General features: G+C 44.0%; 1 protein-coding gene and 1 pseudogene across 1 annotated transcript in view; both read left to right on the forward strand.

Moving 5' to 3' along the window:
- Window positions 1-27931, forward strand: part of LOC124803474 (15-hydroxyprostaglandin dehydrogenase [NAD(+)]-like) — a 148912-nt gene that overhangs the window by 86596 nt on the left and 34385 nt on the right. Inside the window, exon 5 of the mRNA XM_047264666.1 lies at window positions 9440-9594. Coding sequence (XP_047120622.1) covers window positions 9440-9594 — 155 coding nt within the window. The remainder of the gene's footprint in view (window positions 1-9439; window positions 9595-27931) is intronic.
- Window positions 22908-23025, forward strand: LOC124803894 (annotated as a pseudogene).

Below are 27931 nucleotides of genomic sequence, written 5' to 3' on the forward strand. Positions count from 1 at the left end.
AGGCATTGGCAGCGTCTGCGCGACATGCGGAATTCGTGATAGAAATTAATAAATTCGGTCCTTTGATGAAGTTCCGAAGCCCGAAGTCGACGGTCCACAAGTCCGGCACGGATGAGTTCCAGGACACTCCGTGAAGTCAATACCGAGACAGTGGGCTGAGTGAGGCGGCGCTTGGTGTTGTCACAGTGCCAGTATTCAAGCCCACCGATTTATGTACATTTACAAGGCTCAACCAAGCTTTACCATAAGTGGCTAACTAGACCATGATTCTGCAGACGTCATGTTGATCTGCGTACCCGGTGTATCTAAAAACAGTGCCACCGAGAGACAATCCCGTGAAGCGGGCCGCAAACCGCACGACAGCTGTTCTAGTGCTAAGGCGTACGGTATCGTCGATATGGGGCATCCTTGTCTGGTAGAGCGGCGAATCTGCTAGGTTCGACAGTCTACCGTTGACAAGCACTTTTTATATTGCGTCTCACAGAGCACCACCTCGACTATAGCGCCGGGTGGTACACATTCTGAGCGGCAGCAGTTAAGTACATATGACTGACGCGATCAGACTAAAGTCAATAACCGTCAGCGCTCTCGATACGCGACACAAATTAGCGATGGCAATCAGGTCCCTATAGGGACACAGGGCAGTGCGGATGTTTCCCACGCATCAATGCCTGATCTATTGGTAGGACACGAGACGTCGTACGAGAATTCGAGCCGCCAATAGGCGTCTGAAAATTTTCATATGATACTTCAACGAAGTTAGTGGCCGGTGGTCCATGATATGTGATCCATCGCGAGATTTATGGATCGGGGTGATAACATTTTCCACAAACACAGCTGAAAGTTGCACTTCTGGCTTCATGAGCTGTTGAAATACAGTCGTCCAGTAGGGTACCAGTAGCCTCCGGAACGTCCTATTAAATTCCGGCGGTAAACCATCCCGTCCCAGTGCTTACTGGGGGCCTCTTTTCCTATGGCACCCAATACTTCTTCTTGAGCCACTGGTCTGACAAGTTCCTGTTGGAATTCCGGAGTAACCACGGTGAGCGTGAAACCAGCATCAGCAGCAATGATCTCTGCATCGGATCGTACATGCTAGAATAAGGGTAGAGTATGCTTTGCTTATGTCTGTTTGCGTGAAGCGAAGGACGACACCTTCTGTTGTCACCTCATGGATCAATGTCCTGTGTCTGTGCTTTCTTTCCATGGCTATATGGTACATGGAGGGCCGTTCGTTGGTTATTCCGCCTGTTTGACGTATACAAATGATGGTTCATTACAAGTGTTGGCGCTTCATCGTCACAATCTTCGCTTTTGGCGGTTGGCAGTCATCTCGCGGTCCGGTGATGGGGGTATAACGTAACACTCCCTGAGGACGGCATAGTAGAATGTAGTGCTGAGCCTCCATGTCGCAGCTTCCCCACCAAACGTCTTCGAAGTGCGTCAGAGGCTCGGCCTGACACAGTCCAGCCACCACTGTAAAGCAGACGTATACTCTCCTCGTCGTCGTAGACACAGTCTTCACGTGTCTCCTACCACCGCTTGACATTCTGGTGAGGCCAGGTGAGCGGTGTCAAATTTCCACGGGCTGCGGTTGCGTCACACCCGTTGGCGTCTAAGCGTGGTGGTACAGATGTAAGCAGTGTGGTCATTAAACGCTGCCGGCCGCAACTCGGCTGTCGTGACCGCATCCCCGAGAGAGTGGGAGGTGTATGAGCCGGGTCGCTGATCCTCATCAGCGATCGGCTAGTTTACCTTTCCTATTTACGGCTAGTGATCTTTGTCAGAGAGGTTAGTGAGCGCAAGGGAGAGAGTCTTCGGAGGGCTCTGCAGTGAGTGAGTCCAGCCTTGGATGTCGATACGAACTGTCATGCAATGAGTTCTGTATTGGCTAGACACGTGATATTGTGTCGGTTGGACTATTAGCGGGAAGTAGTGGCCTCTATGAGGAAGTAAACACGCCCGGTCATGCTGAAGAGGAGCGAGTACGCAGTTGCTTGCGGAGGTTTCAGTACGGGCTCTCGGCACAGTGCAACGTCTTACTTGCAATCCGTAAGGAGTTGTGGAATGTCGGCCTCCTGTGAGTGACGCACAGGGGGGGCTTCGTTAGAGGATATCCATTCCGATTTTGCTACATCAGCAGTCTGCTGCTACGGTGAGCGTGGTTATTACTTTCTTCTGCAGACTACTACGAAAGACTGTGCGACCTTCTCAAGACTCTTCCGCTATCGCCAGCCGTTCTAGTTAGTCGTTACGCAGTGTGAACTACCTGACTGTACTTATTGATCTGATCTCTGTGTCGGCTCACTCTGCCTCTCCCTATATGAAGACATTTCATGCGGATATAGACTGGGAGACTCAAAGGTTCATAACGGGTGGCAGGGACAAAGAATCCAGTGAAATTTTTTAAGTGCTTTATCTGAAAACTACCTTGAGCAGTTAAACAGAGAACCGACTCGTGGCGATAACGTATTATATCTTCTGGTGACAAACAGACCCGAACTATTTGAAACAGTTAACGCAGAACAGGGAATAAGCGATCATAAAGCGGTTACTGCATCGATGATTTCAGCGGTAAATAGAAATATTAAAAAAAGTAGGAAGATTTTTCTGTTTAGCAAAAGTGACAAAAAGCAGATTACAGAGTACCTGACGGCTCAACACAAAAGTTTTGTCTCAAGTACAGATAGTGTTGAGGATCAGTGGACAAAGTTCAAAACCATCGTACAATATGCGTTAGATGAGTATGTGCCAAGCAAGATCGTAACAGATGGAAAAGAGTCACCGTGGTACAACAACCGAGTTAGAAAACTGCTGCGGAAGCAAAGGGAACTTCACAGCAAACATAAACATAGCCAAAGCCTTGCAGACAAACAAAAATTACGCGAAGCGAAATGTAGTGTGAGGAGGGCTATGCGAGAGGCGTTCAATGAATTCGAAAGTAAAGTTCTATGTACTGACTTCGCAGAAAATCCTAAGAAATTTTGGTCTTATGTCAAAGCGGTAGGTGGATCAAAACAAAATGTCCAGACACTCTGTGACCAAAATGGTACTGAAACAGAGGATGACAGACTAAAGGCCGAAATACTAAATGTCTTTTTCCAAAGCTGTTTCACAGAGGAAGACTGCACTGTAGTTCCTTCTCTAGATTGTCGCACAGATGACAAAATGGTAGATATCGAAATAGACGACAGAGGGATAGAGAAACAATTAAAATCGCTCAAAAGAGGAAAGGCCGCTGGACCTGATGGGATACCAGTTCGATTTTACACAGAGTACGCGAAGGAACTTGCCCCCCTTCTTGCAGCGGTGTACCGTAGGCCTCTAGAAGAGCGTAGCGTTCCAAAGGATTGGAAAAGGGCACAGGTCATCCCCGTTTTCAAGAAGGGACGTCGAACAGATGTGCAGAACTATAGACCTATATCTCTAACGTCGATCAGTTGTAACATTTTGGAACACGTATTATGTTCGAGTGTAATGGCTTTTCTGGAGACTAGAAATCTACTCTGTAGGAATCAGCATGGGTTTCGAAAAAGACTGTCGTATGAAACCCAGCTCGCGCTATACGTCCACGAGACTCAGTGGGCCATAGACACGGGTTCCCAGGTAGATGCCGTGTTTCTTGACTTCCGTAAGGCGTTCGATACAGTTCCCCACAGTCGTTTAATGAACAAAGTAAGAGGATATGGACTATCAGACCAATTGTATGATTGGATTGAAGAGTTCCTAGATAACAGAACGCAGCATGTCATTCTCAATGGAGAGAAGTCTTCCGAAGTAAGAGTGATTTCAGGTGTGCCGCAGGGGAGTGTCATAGGACCGTTGCTATTCACAATATACATAAATGACCTTGTGGATGACATTGGAAGTTCACGGAGGCTTTTTGCGGATGATGCTGTGATGTATCGAGAGGTTGTAACAATGGAAAATTGTACTGAAATGCAGGAGGATCTGCAGCGAATTGACGAATGGTGCAGGGAATGGCAATTGAATCTCAATGTAGACAAGTGTAATGTGCTGCGAATACATAGAAAGATAGATCCCTTACCATTTACCTACAATATAGCAGGTCAGCAACTGGAAGCAGTTAATTCCATAAATTTTCTGGGAGTGAGCATTAGGAGTGATTTAAAATGGAATGATCATATAAAGTTGATCGTCGGTAAAGCAGATGCCAGACTGAGATTCATTGGAAGAATCCTAAGGAAATGCAATCCGAAAACAAAGGAAGTAGGTTACAGTACGCTTGTTCGCCCACTGCTTGAATACTGCTCAGCAGTGTGGGATCCATACCAGATAGGGTTGATAGAAGAGATAGAGAAGATCCAACGGAGAGCAGCGCGCTTCGTTGCAGGATCATTTAGTAATCGCGAAAGCGTTACGGAGATGACAGATAAACTCCAGTGGAAGACTCTGCAGGAGAGACGCTCAGTAGCTCGGTACGGGCTTTTGTTGAAGTTTCGACAACATACCTTCACCGCGGAGTCAAGCAGTATATTGCTCCGTCCTACGTCTATCTCGCGAAGAGACGATCAGGATAAAATCAGAGAGATTAGAGCCAACACAGAGGCATATCGACAATCCTTCTTTCCACGAACAACACGAGACTGGAATAGAAGGGAGAACCGATAGAGGTACTCAGGGTACCCTCCGCCACACACCGTCAGGTGGCTTGCAGAGTATGGATGTAGATGTAGATATAGATGCTCTGTTTCTTTAACAACTTCTTGGAAAGAGTGTTTGCTCTGTACAATTTGTCTAACGTATTCGTATCTCACGTGTCTTTGTTTAATTGGCGGTTGGGGCCGCGAATGTATTCGGTAACAAAATGTTTCCTTGCAGCGCCAAATTACGAAGTGTGACTGGAAAGTTTTAGGAATGGATCCGCTACTGCTTACTGCTTTAGAGGGAAGATACGCAGAGGGTGGGGAGTGAGTCATTGCCTTGTCCTTGTCCTCTGACAGGAAACCGTTTCCTTTATTCAGCTCGTTGTGGCAGCTGGTTGAGTGCGGGTCTATTAGGACTTGTTGCCGGATTGCGTCTGCGTGAAAATTGATGTAAAAACGGAGCAACGAGTTGTGTGAAATTTTGTTTTAAATCTGGGAAATCAGCTTCTGAGACTTGCTAACTATTAAAAACAACATCCTGAGATAGTTGTACGAGCCAGTCAAATGGTTTTGTCTGGTCCTACAGATTTAAAAATGGACGCGAATCATTTGAAGGTGAACCACTGTCCGGCCGTCCTCCCACCTCAAAACCGAATGAAAATGTTGTGAAAGTTCGCGACTTACTGCGCTCTGATCGTTCAAAAAAATGGTTCAAATGGCTCTGAGCACTATGGGACTTAACATCTGGGGTCATCAGTCCCCTAGAACTTAGAACTACTTAAACCTAACTAACCTAAGGACATCGCCCACATCCATGCCCGAGGCAGGATTCGAACCTGCGACCGTAGCGATCGCGCAGTTCCAGACTGAAGCGCCTAGAACGGCTCGGCCACACCGGCCGGCTCTCTGATCGTAGTCTTACAATTAGGTAGGTGGCTGATGAACTTAAGTTTCTATGCAGTTCAGTCAATTTTAACTGAAGATCTGAAGATGCGTCGAGTGTCCGCAAAAGTCATTCAAAAATGTTGTCAAGTGACCAGAGACAATACCGATTTGACGTGTGCCAAGAGCTGATTAAGCGGACTAATAATGACCCAGAATTGTTAAATAGGGTAATTACAGGTGACGAATCGTGGATATATGGAAATGATCCTGGAACCAAAGTGCAGTCTTCGCAGTGGAAGACTCCATGTTCACCACGACCGAAAAAAAAGCACGGCGAAGTCGGTCGAAGGTGAAGAGGATGTTGATGATTTTTTCGATTCTACCGGTATTGTGCATCAAGAATTTAGCCCTGGCGGACAGAATACTACTACAAATGTGTCCTTTAGCTTGTGCGCGTCAGATGTGGAAGAAAAGGCCTGCATTGTGGAAAGACAGGAGTTGGGTGTCACACCATGATAATGCTCTGGCTCATCGTGCCTTCTCCATCGTTGAATTTTTGACCAAATTCAAAATTCCTGTGCTTCCACAATCGAAATATTCCCTTGATTGGGCCCCCGTGGACTTCTACGTTTCCTAACCTGAAATTTTTACTGAAAGGCAAGCGATTTGATTCGACTGAAGACATCCAGGCAACTATGGAGAGTGTCCTTAACACACTTCAGGAAAAAAATTTCCAGGAATGTTTCCAAAAGTGGAAACACCGTTGGAGTCGGTATATTCAGTCAGAGGGGGACTATTTTGAAGGAGATGCATCACAGTAGCATATAAGTTCCACCATTGTACAATTACAAGTCCATTCTTAAAACTTTCCAATCACACCTTGTATTAATGTCGGCCTGCATAATTCAGTTATTTATTTATTTAGACTACTGGCCATTAGAATTGCTACATCAAGAAGAAATGCAGATGATAAACGGGTATTCATTGGACAAATATATTATACTAGAGCTGACATGTGATTACATTTTCATGCAATGTGGGTGCACAGATCCCGAGAAATCAGTACCCAAAACAACCACCTCCGGCCGTAATAACGGCCTTGATACGCCTGGACATTAAGTCAAACAGAGCTTGGATGGCGTGCACAGGTACAGCTGCCCATGCAGCTTCAACACGATACCACAGTTCATCAAGAGTAGTGACTGGCGTATTGTGACGAGCCAGTTGCTCGGCCACCATTGACCAGACGATTTCAGTTGGTGAGAGATCTGGAGAATGTGCTGGCCAGGGCAGCAGTCAAACATTTTCTGTACCCAGAAAGGCCCATACTGGACCTGCAACATGCGGTCGTGCATTATCCTGCTGAAATGTAGGGTTTCGCAGGGGTCGAATGAAGGGTAGAGCCACGGGTCGTAACACATCTGAAATGTAACGTCCACTGTTCAAAGTGGCGTCAATGCGAACAAGAGGTGACCGAGACGTGTAACCAATTGCACCCCATACCATTACGCCGTGTGATACGCCAGTATGGCGATGACGAATACACGCTTCCAATGTGTGTTCACCGCGATGTAGCCAAACACGGATGCGACCATCATGATTCTGTAAACAGAACGTGGATTCATCCGAAAAAATGACGTTTTGCCATTCGTGCACCCAGGTTCGTCGTTGAGTATACCATCGCAGGCGCTCCTGACTGTGATGCAGCGTCAAGGGTAACCGCAGCCGTGGTCTCCGAGCTGATAGTCTGTGCTGGTGCAAACGTCGTCGAACTGTTCGTGCAGATGGTTGTTGTCTTGCAAACGTCCCCATCTATTGATTCAGGGATCGAGACGTGGCTGCACGATCCGTTACAGCCATGCGGATAAGATGCCTGTCATCTCGACTGCTAGTGATATGAGGCCGTTGGGATCCAGCACGGCTTTCCGTATTACCCTCCTGAACCCACCGATTCCATATTCTGCTAACAGTCACTCGATCTCGACCAACACGAGCAGCAATGTCGCGATACGATAAGCCGCAATCTCGACAGGCTACAATCCGACCTTTATCAAAGTAGGAGACGGTACGCATTTCTCCTCCTTACACGAGGCATTACAACAACGTTTCACCAGGCAACGCCGGTCAACTGCTGTTTGTGTATGAGAAATCGGTTGGAAACATTCCTGATGTCAGAGTGTTATAGGTGTCGCCACCGGCGGCAACCTTGTGTGAATGCTATGAAAAGCTAGTCTTTTGCATATCACATCATCTTCTTCCTGTCGGTTAAATTTCGCGTCTGTAGCACGTCATCTTCGTGGTGTAGCAATTTTAATGGCCAATAGTGTACTTATTTAAATAGTACCGTTACCGGTTTCGTACTGAAAGATCGATCTTCATACAGCTAGTCCACAGATTAAGTAACATTTTACGTCAGCTTTTCACTGTTTGTTTTCCCAAATGATGACATTTCCTTGGGGTGGTGGAGGCGTTGAAAAAACCCTGCCATTACGTTCGAGTGCTGACTGCCTGTGATCATGCAGCAGCGAAGACTGTATGATCTACTTTTCTTAAGTATATTTATAAACATAATCAGAAGCAACATTCACACACTACGAAATTTCACCGCATGGGAGTATGTACACATAGATGGCGTTATCGCAAACGTAACAATAATTACAAAATAAATACGCACTTCTCCGTCTACCACTAATTTAACTACATGTTGTTCTGTGTTCTCACCACTGCTACTGACTTCAGATTCATCTAGCAAATCATATACAAGTTCCCTTCTCTCAAAACCTCCCCATGCCTAGGGATACCACAGATACCTATAGGATTACTTTCAATATTTATCCTCTCAGTAGCAGTCAAGCTGCCACTAATGACAAATCAAAACACGTTGACACATCATCTTTTGCTTCCTGAACTTCCTCCAATCCATTACTTAATTAGCTCCCTATACAGTTATCATCAGTTGCTCCTCTACCCGAACTACAAATTCTCATTTATCACCTCCACAATATTTCTCTCGTCTAGACCCTGCTAGATTTGTTACTGGTAGGTTTGGCCATCACGCGAGTGTTACGGAAATGCTTCAGGAACTCGGGTGGGAGTCTTTAGAGGAAAGGAGGCGTTCTTTTCGTGAATCGCTACTGAGGAAATTTAGTGAACCAGCATTTGAGGTTGACTGCAGTACAATTTCACTGCCGCCAACTTACATTTCGCGGAAAGACCACAAAGATAAGATAAGAGAGATTAGGGCTCGTACAGAGGCATATAGGCAGTCATTTTTCCCTCGTTTTGTTTGCGAGTGGATCAGGGAAAGAAGATGCTAGTTGTGGTACGAGGTACCCTCCGCCACGCACCGTATGGTGGATTGCGGAGTATGTATGTCGATGTAGATGTAGAACCTAATGCAGCTACACACGGAACTGGAATCTGCACGTCTCCACAGCCCTGTCAGTATCTTCCGGCATTCTCTCGCCCCGCCACCTCTGTGACTGTCTTTCTCAGTGTCTTGCGGGAGTCTATGCTATTCAGGCTATATTTCTGTATTGTTTATAATGCACAATCGGATTGGCCGATGATATCTAGCACCACTTACCAACAATTGCTGTAGCATTGCATGTCTGGGAGTTCATCTCATCTGAGTTCTCACTGAAAGGGCAATATGAGCAATTTGTTCCTCGGAAGCCACTGTTGCCTAAAGAGGGGCTGGGAAGAAAGTTGTCCGGTTTTCCAGGGGCGGATATTTACTACGCTGAGAGAGAGCAGAGAGAGAAGGTGTAGCAGTTTACAAATCTGGAGGTCGCAGAGCCCCCAGAATATTGATTGTGCGGGTGGGACCACAAAAAATATTTCAGAATAGTGTACCTAGGAGAAAAGCGTCAGTTTAATGTGACTCTTTGCTCGAGTGTGTTGTGTTTTGTGATCTGCTGTGCCACTGGCTGCTGCCGACGTTGCAGACGCAGTTCCACTGGCAGCGGACGGGCGTGCGGGTGGTGGCGCTGTGCCCCGGCGTCACGCACACGCAGCTGATCGCGCAGGCGGGCGGCCGCCAGCCGGACCCCGACCAGGGCGCGCTGGCCGTGCGGGAGCTGGCCGCGCTGCCGCAGCAGCGGTGAGTGCGCGCGTGTCGCGTGGTGCCCACCACTGGTACAAGCAAGCTGTAGCTTACTCCAAGGAAAAGGCCTTCAGAATTTTGTTATATCTGTCATTATCGCTACAGAAAAAATAATCCTGACCCTACTAATTGTATATACACTCCTGGAAATTGAAATAAGAACACCGTGAATTCATTGTCCCAGGAAGGGGAAACTTTATTGACACATTCCTGGGGTCAGATACATCACATGATCACACTGACAGAACCACAGGCACATAGACACAGGCAACAGAGCATGCACAATGTCGGCACTAGTACAGTCTATATCCACCTTTCGCAGCAATGCAGGCTGCTATTCTCCCATGGAGACGATCGTAGAGATGCTGGATGTAGTCCTGTGGAACGGCTTGCCATGCCATTTCCACCTGGCGCCTCAGTTGGACCAGCGTTCGTGCTGGACGTGCAGACCGCGTGAGACGACGCTGCATCCAGTCCCAAACATGCTCAATGGGGGACAGATCCGGAGATCTTGCTGGCCAGGGTAGTTGACTTACACCTTCTAGAGCACGTTGGGTGGCACGGGATACATGCGGACGTGCATTGTCCTGTTGGAACAGCAAGTTCCCTTGCCGGTCTAGGAATGGTAGAACGATGGGTTCGATGACGGTTTGGATGCACCGTGCGCTATTCAGTGTCCCCTCGACGATCACCAGTGGTGTACGGCCAGTGTAGGAGATCGCTCCCCACACCATGATGCCGGGTGTTGGCCCTGTGTGCCTCGGTCGTATGCAGTCCTGATTGTGGCGCTCACCTGCACGGCGCCAAACACGCATACCACCATCATTGGCACCAAGGCAGAAGCGACTCTCATCGCTGAAGACGACACGTCTCCATTCGTCCCTCCATTCACGCCTGTCGCGACACCACTGGAGGCGGGCTGCACGATGTTGGGGCGTGAGCGGAAGACGGCCTAACGGTGTGCGGGACCGTAGCCCAGCTTCATGGAGACGGTTGCGAATGGTCCTCGCCGATACCCCAGGAGCTACAGTGTCCCTAATTTGCTGGGAAGTGGCGGTGCGGTCCCCTACGGCACTGCGTAGGATCCTACGGTCTTGGCGTGCATCCGTGCGTCGCTGCAGTCCGGTCCCAGGTCGACGGGCACGTGCACCTTCCGCCGACCACTGGCGACAACATCGATGTACTGTGGAGACCTCACGCCCCACGTGTTGAGCAATTCGGCGGCACGTCCACCCGGCCTCCCGCATGCCCACTATACGCCCTCGCTCAAAGTCCGTCAACTGCACATACGGTTCACGTCCACGCTGTCGCGGCATGCTACCAGTGTTAAAGACTGCGATGGAGCTCCGTATGCCACGGCAAACTGGCTGACACTGACGGCGGCGGTGCACAAATGCTGCGCAGCTAGCGCCATTCGACGGCCAACACCGCGGTTCCTGGTGTGTCCGCAGTGCCGTGCGTGTGATCATTGCTTGTACAGCCCTCTCGCAGTGTCCGGAGCAAGTATGGTGGGTCTGACACACCGGTGTCAATGTGTTCTTTTTTCCATTTCCAGGAGTGTATATATATATATATATATATATATATATATATATATATATATATAATTTCCTACTCACGTGTATATACATATTGTTGTTGTTGTTGTGGTCTTTGATGCAGATCTCCATGCTACTCTATCCTGTGCAAGCATCTCGCAGTACCTACTGCAACCTACATCCTTCTCAACCTCTTTAGTGTATTCATCTCTTGGGCTCCCTCTACGATTTTTACCCTCCACGCTGCCCTCCAATACTAAATTGGTGATCCCTTGATGCCTCAGAACACGTCCTACCAACAGATCCCCTCTTCTTGTCAAGTTGTGCCACAAACTTCTCCCCAATCCTATTCAATATCTCCTCATTAGTTATATGATCTACCCATTTAATCATCAGCATTCTTTTGTAGCACCACATTTCGAAAGCTTCTATTCTCTTCTTGCCCAAACTATTTATCGTCCATGTTTCACTTCCATACATGGCTACACTCTATACAAATACTTTCGGAAACGACTTCCTGACACTTAAATCTATACTCCATGTTAACATTCTCTTCTTCAGAAACGCTTTCCTTGCCATTGCCAGTCCACATTTTATATCCTCTCTACTTCGACCATCATCAGTTATTTTCCTCCCAAATAGCAAAACTCCTTTACTACTTTAAGTGTCTCATTTCCTAATCTAATTCCCTCGGCTTCACCCGACTTAATTCGACTACATTCCATTATCCCCGTTTTGCTTTTTTTGATGTTCATCTTATATCCTCCTTTCAAGACACTGTCCATTCCGTTCAAATGCTCTTCCAAGTCCTCTGTTGTCTCTGACAGAATTACAATGTCATCGTCGAACCTTAAAGTTTTTATTTCTTCTCCTTGGATTTTAATACCTACAGGGTGGTCCAAAAGTCCGGACACACCCTCATAAAATCCAAATGGAGTAGCAAACAAGGAAACATAGTCCCTACAGACGAGGAACTGGAAGGGGGAAACTTTATAGGCTATGCCACCAACATGGCGGCCATCTTGAAAGCCGCCATCTTGGATTCAACTCCAAAATTTCAAATGGGAATGTGGTCATGTGACATTTCAAACAGATAGAGAATTTCACCAGAAAAACAATGCCGTTGTTATTTTAAACATAGCTTTATTCATTCTCGGGTTATAGCCAATTACTTGCGGCAGCAGTGGGACGCTCGGCAGCGTGAGCATTACACACTGAGAAGGCATAAAATGGAGTCTGAAACGGTGCAAAGTGACTATCCCATGCCTGATATGTTACATGTGTTTAACTGTTAGGTATCTTTTACACATGCTAACGTTTTAGTAATTGTTTCCTTATTTACAGGTTACAAAATGTCCTTAACTTGTGAAGAATGCATTGAAATCATCTTTATATCAGGAGAAAGATGCACACGGGTCATTGCTGAGGATTTCAACAGTCGTCACCCAACCAGACAGCCCATCACTCACTGCGCAGTTGCCAAGCGTTGGGCCAAATTCCGAGCAACAGGTTCTGTCGCAGATAAACCTCAGGGTGGAAGACCAAAATCCGCCACCAATGAAGCAACAGCAGTGAGCGTGTTGGCATCATTTAGGAAGAGTCCGCAACGGAGTACTCATCGCCTGTCACAAGAATGTGGGGTTAGCCGTACCTCCATACTGCGAATTTTATCGCAGCACAAATGACACCCGTACAAAAGTCAGCTGCTCCAACACCTGAACGAGAATGAACCAGGCCGTCGGGTACAGTTGACAGAATGGGCGACACAGCAGCTGCAGATACACCCACACGTTTCCCCTATCAGGTGCTGTTCAGTGATAAAGCCATTTGGTTTATCAATGGTGAAGTGAACAATCAGAATCACAGATACTGGTCCGACACAAATTGGCACTGGATTGATTCTTCCAAAACGGTCGACTCACAAAAAGTGATGATCTGGTGTGGTGTGTGGTGTACCAGAGTCGTTGGACCATTTTTTATTGATGGTACGTTAACAGCCAACGGTTGTCTGAGGTTATTGTATGAAGAAGTGTTTCCGTCATTGTTAACGGAGGACGGGGCATTTTAGGAATGCTTCCACCATGAAGGAGCCCCACCACATTATGGGCACAATTTGCGAGCGTACCTAGACGTGCAGTTCCCTCAAAAGTGGATTGGTCGTAGGGGTGCTGTGGAGTGGCCACCACGTTGGTGGTCTCTCGGGACTGTGTAACATCAGTGTAACGTCTCTTCGGCACATAACACACATGCTGCCGAGGGCCCCACCGCTGCCACACGTAATTGGCTATAACCCGAGAATGAATAAAGCTATGTTTAAAATAACAACGGCATTGTTTTTCTAGTGAAATTCTCTATCTGTTTGAAATGTCACATGACCACATTTCCATTTGAAATTTTGGAGTTGAATCCAAGATGGTGGCTTTCAAGATGGCCGCCATGTTGGTGGATTAGCCTATAAAGTTTCCCCCTTCCCGTTCCTCGTGTGTAGGGACTCTGTTTCCTTGTTTGCTACTCCATTTGGCTTTTATGAGGGTGTTTCCGGACTTTTGGACCACCCTGTACTCCGAATTTTTCATTTGTTTCCTTCACTGCTTGCTCAATATACAGATTGAATAACATTGGGGAGAGGCTACAACCTTGTCTCACTCCCTTTCCAACCACTGCTTCCCTTTCATGCCCCTCGACTCTTATAACTGCCATCTCGTTTCTGTACAAATTGTAAATAGCCTTTCGCTCCCTGTATTTTACCCCTGCCACCTTCAGAATTTGAAAGAGAGTTATATATATATATATATATGCCGTTTTCCTACTCATTTATTTTTTTAATTATTCTTAGAATTATATATATATATGTTTGCTGAATAGTGACTGGATAAATGGATACACTGACTGACTGTCTGCGGTCAGGAGCTCTTTCCATGAGCCTAATTTTTGTGAGCACGGAAATGTCCCTCTCTCTCTCTCTATCTCTCTCTCTCTCTCTCTCTCTGGTCCATTGATCGTGGCCGGGCCAAATATCACACGAAATAAGCGTCAAACGAAAAAACTACAAAGAACAAAACTTGTCTAGCTTGAAGGGGGAAACCAGATGGCGCTATGGTTGGCCCGCTACATGGCTCTGCCATAGGTCAAACGGATATCAACTGCGTTTTTTTAAAAACAGGAACCCCCATTTTTTATTACATATTCGTGTAGCACGTAAAGAAATATGAATGTTTTAGTTGGACCACTTTTTTCGCTTTGTGATAGATGGCGCTGTAATAGTCACAAACGTATAAGTACGTGGTATCACGTAACATTCCGCCAGTGCGGAAGGTATTTGCTTCGTGATACATTATCCGTGTTAAAATGGACCGTTTACTAATTGTGGAAAAGGTCGATGTCGTGTTGATGTGATCAAGATGATCAGGGGCGTGTGCTATGTATGCTGCTCGGTATCCTGGACAACATCATGCAAGCTGGTTTCCCCCTTCAAGCTAGACGAGTTTTGTTCATTGTAGTTTTTTCGTTTGATGCTTATTTCGTGAGGTATTCGGCCCGTTCACTATCAATGGACCACCATATATATATATATATATATATATATATATATATATATATATACATATATATATATACATATATATATCAGTAGTAAGTGGGTTCATTGGGAGAGAAAAATATGACACCAGTATAACAGCAGGTAACAGAAATAACATTAAAAGAATTTTAGTTAAACTAAAAATGCATTGTTATTATTTTTCATTGTCCTTAAACCATTACATTAATCTGTCCATCTTCAAAAAACTGAAAATCCCTGTGAGTTATTAATTTTAAATACCTGTCTGGTAAAAGAATCTTAAACTTGTTATTAAACTTAGTACAAATTTTCCTCCATATCTAGTTTAAAATATTCACACACAGTAATGTTATACAAAACATTTACTGCTAGCTCGCAAATTATTTTAAACACATTAGAATTGCTTTCATTGTTCAGGTTTCTGACTAGGGGCTATATTTATATGGAATAAATTTTTATTAATAAAATTTAATTTCAGTTTTTTTATTTTCATTATTAAATTTTTTCTGCATAAATGGGACAGCTTAGAAAACAGCAACAGAAAGCCTGTAACTGTTGAAGAGATATCAAAAATGATATGTAATAAACCTGAATTATATTATTCACTTTTTAAAGATGATGAAGAAGAAGAGACTCCAGATTTTGATTGTCATGAAGATGAAGAAGATGACAGCATCAGTGCATAATGTGCATATGGCCATGTACCTATTTTATTTTCCAGAGCATATCATTTATCATCATGAGTCCTTCATGCTTTTTTATTTACCTTAGCTGAACAGATTTTATGTTCAATGCTTCATATTCAATTTAGAGTCCTGTATTCTTCAATATTATTAAACAAACAATCTTTTTAATCTTCTAAGCTTATCTTATTTTTAACAAGTTTCTTGACTCATTTTGATTTTTTGTCCCTGTCGCCAACTTCATAATGCCACAATTTTGCTCATAAACCACAACATTCTTCCATTATTTTTCCGTTACATTAATTTCTTCTAAAACTTTTGCTTTCATAAGTCTATAACGAAAATCATACATAAGTTTTTTACATAAACCGAGCATACTCATATCAATGTAAATTGCTTTATTAAACATAATTTCAGTTTTATTCAGGTGATTGCAGCAAAATTTTCATTAAATATTACTCGCTCTTTGAAGTTATGCTTTGTTCCAAGTCTATCACACTTACCTCCGTCTGAAACTAATTTTATATCCACTCTGTTTCTAACATTTTTCCAAATACTGCATTATTCCTCAATTTTTAGATATCTCTGTGTATTTTTGTTGTCTTGATTCCTAGAGATAGATAGTGTTTAATATTTCTGTAGGAAACTGCTATTTTTATCATTCAAAGTAGTTATCAACTTATTTTATTTAGTTTGAGGCACAATTTTAGTTTTGGGAGCTTATATGTTTATGTAAATCAAGCAGTTTCTAGGATATTCTAGATCCACTTCAAATATATATCCAATATTAGAAGTGTCTGACATCTCACTTACTTTTGTAGAATTAAAAGATTCTAGATTGTTCAAATCCAGCATATTATGGTGAGTATTGACTCACAGCACATCCACACAGATTGTCTACATCTAAATATGCTAAATAGTTTGATATCTTTTTTACGTCATAATCTTTCATGCGTTTGTTATTTGCCTTTACTTATATTTTACAGCATTGGGATTACTACCTCTTTTTCGTTTTTATACCCTAATAATCATATTGTAATAATGTAATCATTCAAGTGGTTGTCCAGTCGTTTTTAACAGTCCATCCCAAGTTAAAGGAGGTACAGTAAAGTACCAGAATGGACCCAAATCGCATGTTTTTATACAATTTTTTCTAAAATTTTCAAAGACATGGGCCAAGATACAGATCAGATCACAGTTTTTATATTAAATTGTTTTCAAACTAATTTTTTATGGTAACAATCTTCATCATTTCCTTCACAATCATTCAGTTTATTGTTAAATTCTTGTCTCAATGGAAACTGTTTCTTAAAATTTCTTCCACTAGCCATATAATTGTATCTTGATTACTTGACTGACTAGATTTTCTGGAAAATAACTTGACTGACTCGATTTTCTGGAGAAAATTAATGTTCGACATTTGGTTCTTTTTCAAATCTGATGAAAGTTTGTCAAGGCTTGAAGTCATGAATCTGAATGTACCAATAAACCCCATCTTTAAATTTTCTCTATTCTTGCCAAAACTAATATATCTTTCTTCATTGTTGGGTCTCAAATTTATTTGTTTTTGTGGCACAACTGAGTTATTTTATGATCAAATGAGAATCACATCCTGAGAGATTATGCAGTAAACTGGCATAAAATTAGGATGTTTCAGTTGTCAGTTACATCAATTACAAATGTATTTATACATTTTCACTTTTAAATGACCATGTTGATGAAGCTTTTCATTATTTTTTCCATAATGATGTCTACATGATGATCATATTTTAGATCTTACATGTCTTGATTGTTCATCGATGGTCTCATTTATGCAGTTTAAGAAACATTTCTCTAACCTCTTTTTTCATACGAGGTTTGGAACCTTAACAGTGGCAACTATTTATTTACAGGTCGTACATAATAGATACGAGTTTCAAAGTTTTACTGACCTTCAAAATAGTCACCAGCATTATGTATAACCCGTTGCCAGCGACTTGGAAGTCGTAGGATACTCTTAGCAGTGCCAGTTGTGTTGACAGTTCGAGCGGCGCGGTCCATTACCAGACGAATTTGTAGCAGTTCTGAAGCGAATATGGTCGTAGGTTGTGGTCCCAAAATGAACAGCATAGAGACGGAAGTGATGACGCTTTCTGCAGGACCTGACCATCATTTTGCAGGACAATGCTCAAGCACGTACAGTGCAAGCTGTTACTGATTTTTTTGACTGATGGGGCTGCTAAGTGCTGTACCACTTACTGCGCTCCCCTGACTTAAGCCCTCGTGAGTTAAACTCTATTTCTGGACTGAAGGAAACACTTCACGGCATGGCATTCGCTTCAGAACTGTTACGAATTCGTCGGGCAATAGACGGCGCCGCTCGAACTGTCAACACAACTGGCACTGCTAAGAGTATCCTACGATTTCCAAATAGCTGGCATCGGGTTATACACAATGCTGGTGACTACTCTGGATGCTGGTGACTACTCTGAAGGTCAGTAAAACATTGAAACACGCATCTATTTTGTACGAGCTGTAAATAAATAGTTGCCATTATTCAAGTTCCAACCCTCGGATATTCAACGAATTTTTTATGGCAATTTGTTCCGCGATATATGACTAGATCTTTATAGTTCCTGTTGATGTACTCGATATAGTAACAAAAACCACTTGGTTCAAGTTTTTGATACATAGTACGAGATTCATTTAATTTTATTTCTATTCGATTTATCTTGTCATTGTTGCATGCTTTGGTAGTTTAGTTTTAGAATCTCTGCATGTTAATCTAATTGATTACACACACTTCTTCTTTTTCCGTCAGTGTCTACAGTACAGTTTTACGGAACCTGTCGATAGTCGTTTCTTAGTTTGTTTTGAAAGCTAGCGATGCTCAATGGCATTAGCCAGTCAGTCAGTGAGGACACGTCGACCAAGACAGAGCAGCAGCAGGAAAGTACCCGATTGTGTGACATTTTAAGAGTTTTTAACCAGGAGCGAGTTATATAGTTTCATCTGTGTGATTTGGTAGTTTAGTTTTTGAATCTCTGCGTGTTAATCTAATTTGTTACTGGCTCTCCTTGCGTTTTCGTCAGTGTCTACTAAAATTGGCTCGGATCTTCTTCAGCCCCGCAGTCACAAGAGGTGTCTACACATGCTGGAAGGATTCCCCATTTCTTCAGATCGGTCTTGCATCGGGTGACGCCCTCTCTTAGGCGGTTGAGGGACCTCCACACAGAGTATTGTAGGTTTTCGCCAGGAGCTAGTTCTTCTTTCGGTGATACGTCTACGTACAGTGAGCTATCCGTGTTGCAAGACGAATTGCCTCTGTTGCTCCCTCCAGTGCCGCAGTCCTAGCGAGGAAACTCTTGCGGGATTTAAGGCGGGATCTTGCTGCCTGATGACCATACAGAGGATGTCGGCTGCCATTCTCCTGCTTTGTTCTCTCATTGTCTGCCGCAGTGGCCCTCCGAATACTGGGTGGGGCTACTCCAACAATCGGATACAATTTGTGCACTGGTGTTGGCTTCAAGCATACTGAGATGATCCTTGCAGCATCGCTGACCTCAATATCGACTTGCTTAGCATGAGGTGAAGCGTTCCACACTGGAGCAGCGTACTCAGGGGCTAATACAAAAAGGACAAGTGCAGAAGTCTTCAGGAGGTGCAGGTTGGCTCCCCAGCTGCTGCCAATCAGCTTCTTAAGTATCCCATTGCGAGCAACGGCTTTCTGTTTCACGTTTAGACATTGCTGCCTGTACGTCAGAGCCCTGTCCAGTGAGACACTTGGGTAGACTGGTGTTGGGCAATGGTCCAGTTGCTCTCCTCGCCATGTGATGTCCAGCTATTGCTGCGCTTCCCTGTTTCGTAAGTGGAAGGCGCTCGCTTCAGTTTTACTGGGATTGGGCTTCAGGTGGTTGGCATCATACTGCTTGGAGAATTCATCCACTGCTAGAGACAGTTTTCCCTCTACTTCTTTAAAGGTTGGAACCTGAACAGCTGCTGCTGTGTCATCGGCATAGATGAAGAGCCTAGTTCAAAATCAAATCGCTCTGAGCACTATGGGACTAAACTTCTGAGGTCATCAGTCCCCTAGAACTTAGAACTACTTAAACCTAACTAACCTAAGGACATCACAAACATCCATGCCTGTAGTAGGATTCGAACCTGCGACCGTAGCGGTCGCGCTGTTCCAGACTGTAGCGCCTAGAACCGCTCGGTCCTCCAGCCGGCAAGAGCCTAGTACTTGCTGCTATTGGATGATCATTTCTGTAGTGAAAACCTGTAGTGAAACATGGAATCTTACGACAGATTATTATTACCTGTGAACGAGTATCTCGAAAACGGCGAATCTGGTAGAATGTTCAAGTGCTACTGTCGTGAACACCTACGTAAAGAGATAGAAGGACTGTGAAACTACCACTAGGCGCTAAATGGTTGGACGTCCACGGTTCTTCACAGAACGAGGCGTTCGGAGGCGTGTCTGCTATGTAAAGTATGATAAATGGCGATTTGTGGCATATCTTCCGAAAGAGCACAACGCTGGTGCACGCACAAGTGTCTGAGAGCACACAGTTCATCGTACATTGTTGAACATGTAGCTCCGCAGCAGAGCACTCCTATGTGTTCACATGTTGACCCAACGATATGGTCAATTACGACAGCAGCATCGTAAATCGACCGTCAATCAGTGAAACTGTGTGACCTCTTCGGGTGAATCACATTTTTGCTACACCAGGTCGATGATCCTCTCCGCAAACGCCGTCATCGAGGTGAACAGCGGCTCGAGACGTGCAGCGCAGCCTGGTGGGAGCATTACTGTGCTACGGGAGACATCCTCCTGCGCTTGCGTGGGACCTGTGGTCGTAATCGAAGACATGCTGACACTGCGAACCACCTGCATCCCTTCGTGCTTAAAGTCTCCCTGACGGCGATATCATCTTTCAGCAGTATAAGCGTCCGTGTCTCGGAGCCATAACTGTGCTACAGTGGTTTGGGGAGCGTTGTAGTGAACTCACGTTGATGTCTCAACGACCAAATTCGCCCGATGTAAATCCTGTGGAACCCACGGAGGTTGTTATCGGGCGCCACGCACCTCTAAAAACCTACCAACAAACTGTCGAATCCTTGATAAATAGAATCAGTGATGTATTTCCTTGCAAAGACGGAAAAACAAGCTATTAAGCAGGTAGCTTGCAAACAGTAGTCTGCGGCTGCGGTCTAATGCATTTGTGACTAGTGATTGTTTAACGAACACGTGAACTTACAGATTATGTTGTTTTACGATGTTTGAATACATGTGCTCGCACTGTGTAACAACGCCACACGAGTGTATTTAACAGTACTGACAACGACATGCAAATGTGTCAGCTTACATTACGTTGACATGGCTTAAAGTCTTAATATCAGCACCTGATAATTGCTTCAGGCTGAAATTGTAATAGTGTAATAAAAACTTATAATCGTCACTGGCGGAAAGATGACGTCCTTCAAAAAAATTTTATGACTGAGAATCCCAGCTACAACAAGTTTATTTATTAAGCACGTGGTTCTAATGTTTTGGCTCATCATTGTGCATGTATCTGTCGCTGATAATTTAGTTAATTGCAGCACGATCGTATCTGCGATGATACAGAAACAGTCAGTTTGCCAAATATAACAGATTTTCTCGATGAAATTGGACAATATGCAGACCGTTCACGTGCCTGTTTTTAAATCTCTCTCTCTCTCTCTCCCTCCCTCACACACACACACACACACACACACACACACACACGCACGCACGCATAATCTTCGTACACACAAAATAATACACATTCGGAAATTTTGCTATGGAGTTAAATAAGTTATGAAGGATATGAGATCCTAGTATATGTTTGAAGCTACATTTACATCATGTTTCTATGTACTGCACTCCTTTCTATGCCCCACAAAGGCTGATTGTAGGATACTGTAAGTCATTTTTTTTCTTCCAGTACTATTTTATGAAAGCTACTGTAATTGCGATTCATTTTTGGCAAGAAAGCTACATAAAGAGTTAAGTTCACTATGAGGCTGCTATCAATATACAAAACTGCTGAGTCTTTCGTAGCCACTTGATGACGTACTATCGGCCGGAGTGGCCGTACGGTTCTAGGCGCTACAGTCTGGAGCCGACCGATCGCTACGGTCGCAGGTTCGAATCCTTCCTCAGCATGGATGTGTGTGATGTCCTTAGGTTAGTTAGGTTCAATTAGTTCTAAGTTCTAGGCGACTGATGACCTCAGGAGTTAAGTCGCATAGTGCCCAGAGCCATTTTGATAACGTACTGTCTGTTGGGTTTCGTCTCCCGATCTTCGCCCGACGTTTGTTTAACGACCGTCAAAGAAACGTAGGCTGTTGTCAGTACGTCTATTTGTTTAAATAGCCGCGTAACAGTTGTTCCAGGCTCCACATAGTATCCTTATTGCATGAGTCTGTGGTACAAGCACTTTCTTCCTCAATGACGAGTGACACGAGAAAATGATGGTGTGAGACATGTCAACGTTTAGACATTTTCATCTCCAAACTCTGATATTATCCATACCACACAAGTTGCAGAGCTCAAAAATTTAAGATCTGAAACACGTGAATACCAGTTAAGGTTCATACTAATAAAACCTTAAGGATTTAGAATATTCTGTTTCGTTGCTGCCTTACGTTCATGAATTATTTCTAATCGCGTGGACAGGCCTTGTACATGCATGGCTTTTTTAAATCTATGTTTAGTAACAGTCAGTTTGCGCAGAACTAGATATTAATTTTCAAGAATTTTTATTTATATTTCCAGTTGCTGAATTTAAAATTTTGTGACGTGCGTTTTTAAATGCTTTACACCAGTCACAGAGACTACCAGTCGTCAGTATTTTGTCATTTAAATTTTTGTATAACCTGATTCGTGAATTTAAAAGCGGCATATTCTGTGGTGAGGCTCTTTTAGATACAAACTGAGATAGCGACCGTTATTTTAGGGTAGGAGTGTTATTGTTCCTGTGTACATATTCTCTGTCCCACTGCCGTCGAAAAACAGGTAAGCTGGAAGATTTGTTGGTAATTAGTAACACTTATTTTAATAGATATCGTGTAAGGGAATCTGGAAATCAGATAATCCAACTTATTAGGCTGTAATTTCTAAGCATTAAAAATGTAACCGAACATGTTCCACACACACACACACACACACACACACACACACACACACACACACACACACACACACACACTATATATATATATTGAGAGAGAGAGAGAGAGAGAGAGAGAGAGAGAGAGAGAGAGAACATGAATTCGGCCATGTATTTGACTATTGCCATCAGGATTTAATTTTATTAGCTGCATTATTAATATGAGATATTATACAGGAGTTATCGATTTTTTAATTACTTTCCTTGAAACACAATAGTAGTTTCTGTAAAAAGAAATCATTCTTACTTCTCTGTTACTTCTAACCATTTCACATAATTTACTTTTCTTTGTGCAGTGCATATCGATTCCTTTTGTAATCAATTTCTTTTTCCATGTCTTATGAGTGTCAGAGGCAACGGCCTCGCCGCAGTGGCTACACCGGTTCCCGTCAGATCACCGAAGTTAAGCGCTGTCGGGCGTGGCCGGCACTTGGATGGGTGACCATTCGGACCGCCATGTCCTGTTGCCATTTTCGGGGTGCACTCAGCCTCCTGACGCCAATTGAGGAGCTACTCGACCGAATAGTAGCGGCTCCGGTCACAGAAAACCATCATCACGACCGGGAGAGCGGTGTGCTGACCACACGCCCCTCCTACCGGCATCCTCAGCCGAAGATGACACGGCGGTCGGATGGTCCCTTTGGGCCACTTGTGGCCTGAAGACGGAATGCATATTAGTGTCAGACTGTATTATTTTATTAGGAAAGCAGCTGATAGAAATTGATATATAAGTACAATGAAATTGGAGTTGATGCCTGCCACAATATACACGTCCGTCCCGTCAGCTTCATCTAAGAGTGTCTTGAAATTTTCTGTTGTCTGTCCATTGATTATTCCAACTTCTTTTTACGTATGGCTAGTCGAGCATCATGTTCAAAGAGACAATTCTCTCTGTGCGCAGCGCCGCTGCCTCTAGATGGTTTGGTCCTGTGTTTGTTTCCCGATCGGGTTGGAAGTTATCTTCGCTTGGAGACTGGGCGTTTGTGTTGTCGTAACCATTTCATTTCAAAGACGGGCAAGCTGCACCAGGCAGCCGATCTAGCCCTGACTGATGGTGCTACATGATCATTTTGTTTTACAAACCCTGCTGTGTAAACACGTGTATCATTGACTGTTCAGCCACAAATACCGTGTTTAGTGTACTGCTTTACTATGTGATTCTGTTAGGTCTTGAGTGTTGAGTGACTTTCAAAATACTTTCTTTTATCTGAGTGTTTAAGAAAATTACTTTTGAAATATACAAATACCTGAGTCGAAACAAGGCCCCGGGAGTAGACAACATTGGAACTACTGACGGCCTTGGGAGAGCCAGTCCTGACAAAACTCTACCATCTGGTCAGCAAGATGTATGAGACAGGCGAAATACCCTCAGACTTCAAGAAGAATGTAATAATTCCAATCCCAAAGAAAACAGGTGTTGACAGATGTGAAAATTACCGAACAATCAGTTTAATAAGTCACAGCTGCAAAATACTAACGCGAATTCTTTACAGACGAATGGAAAAACTAGTAGAAGCCGACCTCGGCGAAGATCAGTTTGGATTCCGCAGAAATGTTGGAACACGTGAGGCAATACTGACCCTACGACTTATCTTAGAAAATAGATTAAGGAAAGGCAAACCTACATCTCTAGCATTTGTACTTAGAGAAAGTTTTTGACAATTTTGACTGGAATACTGTCTTTCAAATTCTATAGGTGGCAGGGGTAAAATACAGGGAGCGAAAGGCTATTTACAATTTGTACAGAAACCAGATGGCAGTTATAAGAGTCGAGGGGCATGAAAGGGAAGCAGCGCTTGGGAAGGGAGTGAGACAGGTTTGTAGCCTCTCCCCGATGTTATTCAATCTGTATATTGAGCAAGCAGTAAAGGAAACAAAAGAAAAATTCGGAGTAGCTTGGAAGAGCAGCTGAATGGAATGGACAGTGTCTTGAAAGGAGGATATAAGATGAACATCAACAAAAGCAAAACGAGGATAATGGAATGTAGTCGAATTAAGTCGGGTGATGCTGAGGGAATTAGATTAGGAAATGAGACACTTAAAGTAGTAAATGAGTTTTGCTATATGGGGAGCAAAATAACTGATGATGGTCGAAGTAGAGAGGATATAAAATATAGAGTGGTAATGGCAAGGAAAGCGTTTCTGAAGAAGAGAAGTTTGTTAACATCGAGTATAGATTTAAGTGTCAGGAAGTCGTTTCTGAAAGTATTTGTGTGGAGTGTAGCCACGTATGGGAGTGAAACGTGGACGATAACTAGTTTGGACAAGAAGAGAATAGAAGCTTTCGAAATGTGGTGTTACAGAAGAATGCTGAAGATTAGATGGGTAGATCACATAACTAATGAGGAGGTATTGAATAGGATTGGGCAGAAGTGCAGTTTGTGGCACAACTTGACAAGAAGAAGGGACCGGTTGGTAGGACATGTTCTGAGGCATCAAGGGATCACAAATTTAGCATTGGAGGGCAGCGTGGAGGGTAAGAATCGTAGAGGGAGACCAAGAGATGAATACACTAAGCAGATTCAGAAGGATGTAGGTTGCAGTAAGTACTGGTAGATGAAGAAGCTTGCACAGGATAGAGTAGCATGGAGAGCTGCATCGAACCAGTCTCAGGACTCAAGGCAAAAACAACAACAACCATTTGCTATGTATGGTGGACTAAGTGTCACAGTAATGACTCATGTTTCACTAAGAGTATTTGAAAGTTATCGGGTGAGTATTTATACACGTATTTCTTTTATCTGAGTGTTTAAGAAAATTACTTTTGAAATATGCAAAAACTACCATTTGCTATGTATGGTCGACTGTCACAAAATGACTCATGTTTCACTAAGAGTATTTGATAGTTACCGGGTGACTATTTATACACGATAATAATCATAAATGTCTTTTCCAGTAGAAGCAGTTCACATTCGAATGGCTATCTAACTAAAAACTGCTAGTTGTATCGGATGTTATTTTTAACACACATGACACGTTCCTTATTGATAAATTGGCCACTTCCTTAAAGTTCTGTATGTTAAACATATGAAGGATTGTGGATCTAGTAGAATAATGGTGGATTTTGTACCTGTGAAGTGAGAGCGCCACAGGGTTGTGCCCTAGGTCCAGTGACTTTCCAGATCTCTAGCTAAATACGAAACACGGCAGAAGACACCTCTGCTTCTAGTCTACATATTTGTCACCTTGGAGCAAGTGGAATATAATGCAATGAGAGTAATGAGGACATCGGTTTGTGGTTTATGGAGAACTAATTGACGTTTAACTGCAAGAGAGGACAGTACAAAACATTTCTGGCCAATTGGTATCTGTGGTATAGTGACTTTTCCTTATGTTTCTCTATGTCTCTATACCTGTAAGCTTAACTGCCAGGCGTACTTGCAGTAAATATTACCGGGCAGGCTTTTGATCCAAAATTTTTGTGACAGAATTTTTTTTGATGTTTTATTAGCTGCGACACGGCTTTACTTGTACATAGATAGTTAAAATTGATACGTACGGCGCCACTGGAGGCGCAATAAGAACGGATCCCAGGTAAGAAATTCAGAGCACACACATTAAGTAATTTCTTCTCCTTGGAGCAAGTTGTTACATCGACAGCACGTGGTTTGGTTAGAATTACATTCGAATGGCACAATAACTGTCTGTTGCGTTGATTGCTTCAAGAAATATCAAAGGCAGTTCGTTTTGGAATGCAATAGTTAATAACACAAAGCAGCATGACGACCAACAGCAAAATCCACACACGTCCTCTGTCTAGAGGCCTCGCTTCGGTGAAGCCCATTGGTGGCATAGGCTGGTCCACATAGAGGACGTTGCTGGACAGACTATGGCGTCTATGACGGTTAACCACACTTTGGTTGACGAATCACTACTGCAGTCAGCATCTGGCCCAGAAAGCTCACTAGGAATGAACTGCCGTAGCACAGTCGAGGTGCCGGCTTAAATATTGTGTAGAAGCCAGGATGCAACCGGACCCTTTCGTGGCCGTATGATTGCACAGAGGCAAGTAGGTCCACAGGGCCAGTGACTTCTCGCTGCCGCCTGCTGGACCAGCAGCTGTTCGAGAAATTCCGGCTGTCGTCTTCCGGAGTGGCCCCTGCGGCTTTGCTGTATAGGCCACCCGCTTGACACTGATGCGGGACTGGTTGCTATGTGTGGTGATGAACAGGCCCGACATAGCAAAAGTATAAGGGCTGAACGGAGAGTAAGGTCCGATCGGTCGCGAAATGGGAACCACAGTGAAAAACAAAAATTTTGTATTCGCAACAGTTAGTCACACCTTCCAGCTCCCTCTTTAAATTGTCGCCGCTCTGACTTAGACGTTGTGCAAACTCTCCAGTACCCTCGTCACAGAAAGCAGCCGTCTGTGCTTTCCGCCAATTCTCTACACTGGTCTGCCTTTCGTTGTTTGTGCCACAATGTTGTCTCCGTAACCACTGGTTCATGTGAGCAGAGATGAACATCGTAGGGAGCCAATTAAGAGCTGCAGTGTGGGTGATCAAACACTTCGCATCGAAAACGCTGCAGGAGCGTCTTCATTGCCCCTGCAGAATGAGGCTGAGAAGTGTCTTGAAGAAAGCGACGCATGAAATTTATGTTACGTGGGCTGCATAGCTCCAGGCGAAACGTCTCACCAGATCCACATAGTTGGTGGGAGACACTGTAGTTTCAGGCATTTCTACGTGATCACTTTGCGCTCTGAACTGAAAAGAGCGACGTGAAGCCATCGACAGGCGCACTAGACACTGCCCAACACATCTGCGCGAAGCTCCACTGAATTTTCGCTGTGGTTTCCATTTCGCGCCAAATCGGACCTTACTTTCCGAATATATCTCGTATTTCTCTGCAGTTAAAATAATTTAACGAATGTGCTCTCGCTTAGCACATGACACGAATGAATTTCATACATCGTGTAGGTTAATAGTAACGTTTATTTATTTTAACTTCTCTCCTGGAATAAAGACCAAACTTGGATAAGCGGAGATACATACACTATGTGATCAAAGTATCCGGACACCTGGCTGAAAATGACTTAGAAGTCGTAGCGCCCTCCATCGGTAGTGCTCGAATTCAATTTGGTGTTGGCCCACGCTCAGCCTTGGTGACAGCTTCCACTCTAGCAGGCATACGTTCAATCGGGTGCTGGAAGGTTTCTTGGGGAATGTCAGCCCATTATTCACGGAGTGCTGCACTGAGCAGAGGTGTCGATGTGGGTCGGTGAGGCATGGAACGAAATCAGCGTTCCAAAACATCTCAAACGTGTTCTATAGGATAGGTCAGGACTCTGTGCAGGCCAGTCCGTTGCAGGGATGTTATTGTCGTGTAACCACTCCGTCACAGGCCGTCCATTATCGATCGTGTTGAAAGATACTA

Source organism: Schistocerca piceifrons, chromosome 6, assembly GCF_021461385.2.
Source record: "Schistocerca piceifrons isolate TAMUIC-IGC-003096 chromosome 6, iqSchPice1.1, whole genome shotgun sequence".
In the NCBI taxonomy this organism is placed as follows: domain Eukaryota; kingdom Metazoa; phylum Arthropoda; class Insecta; order Orthoptera; family Acrididae; genus Schistocerca; species Schistocerca piceifrons.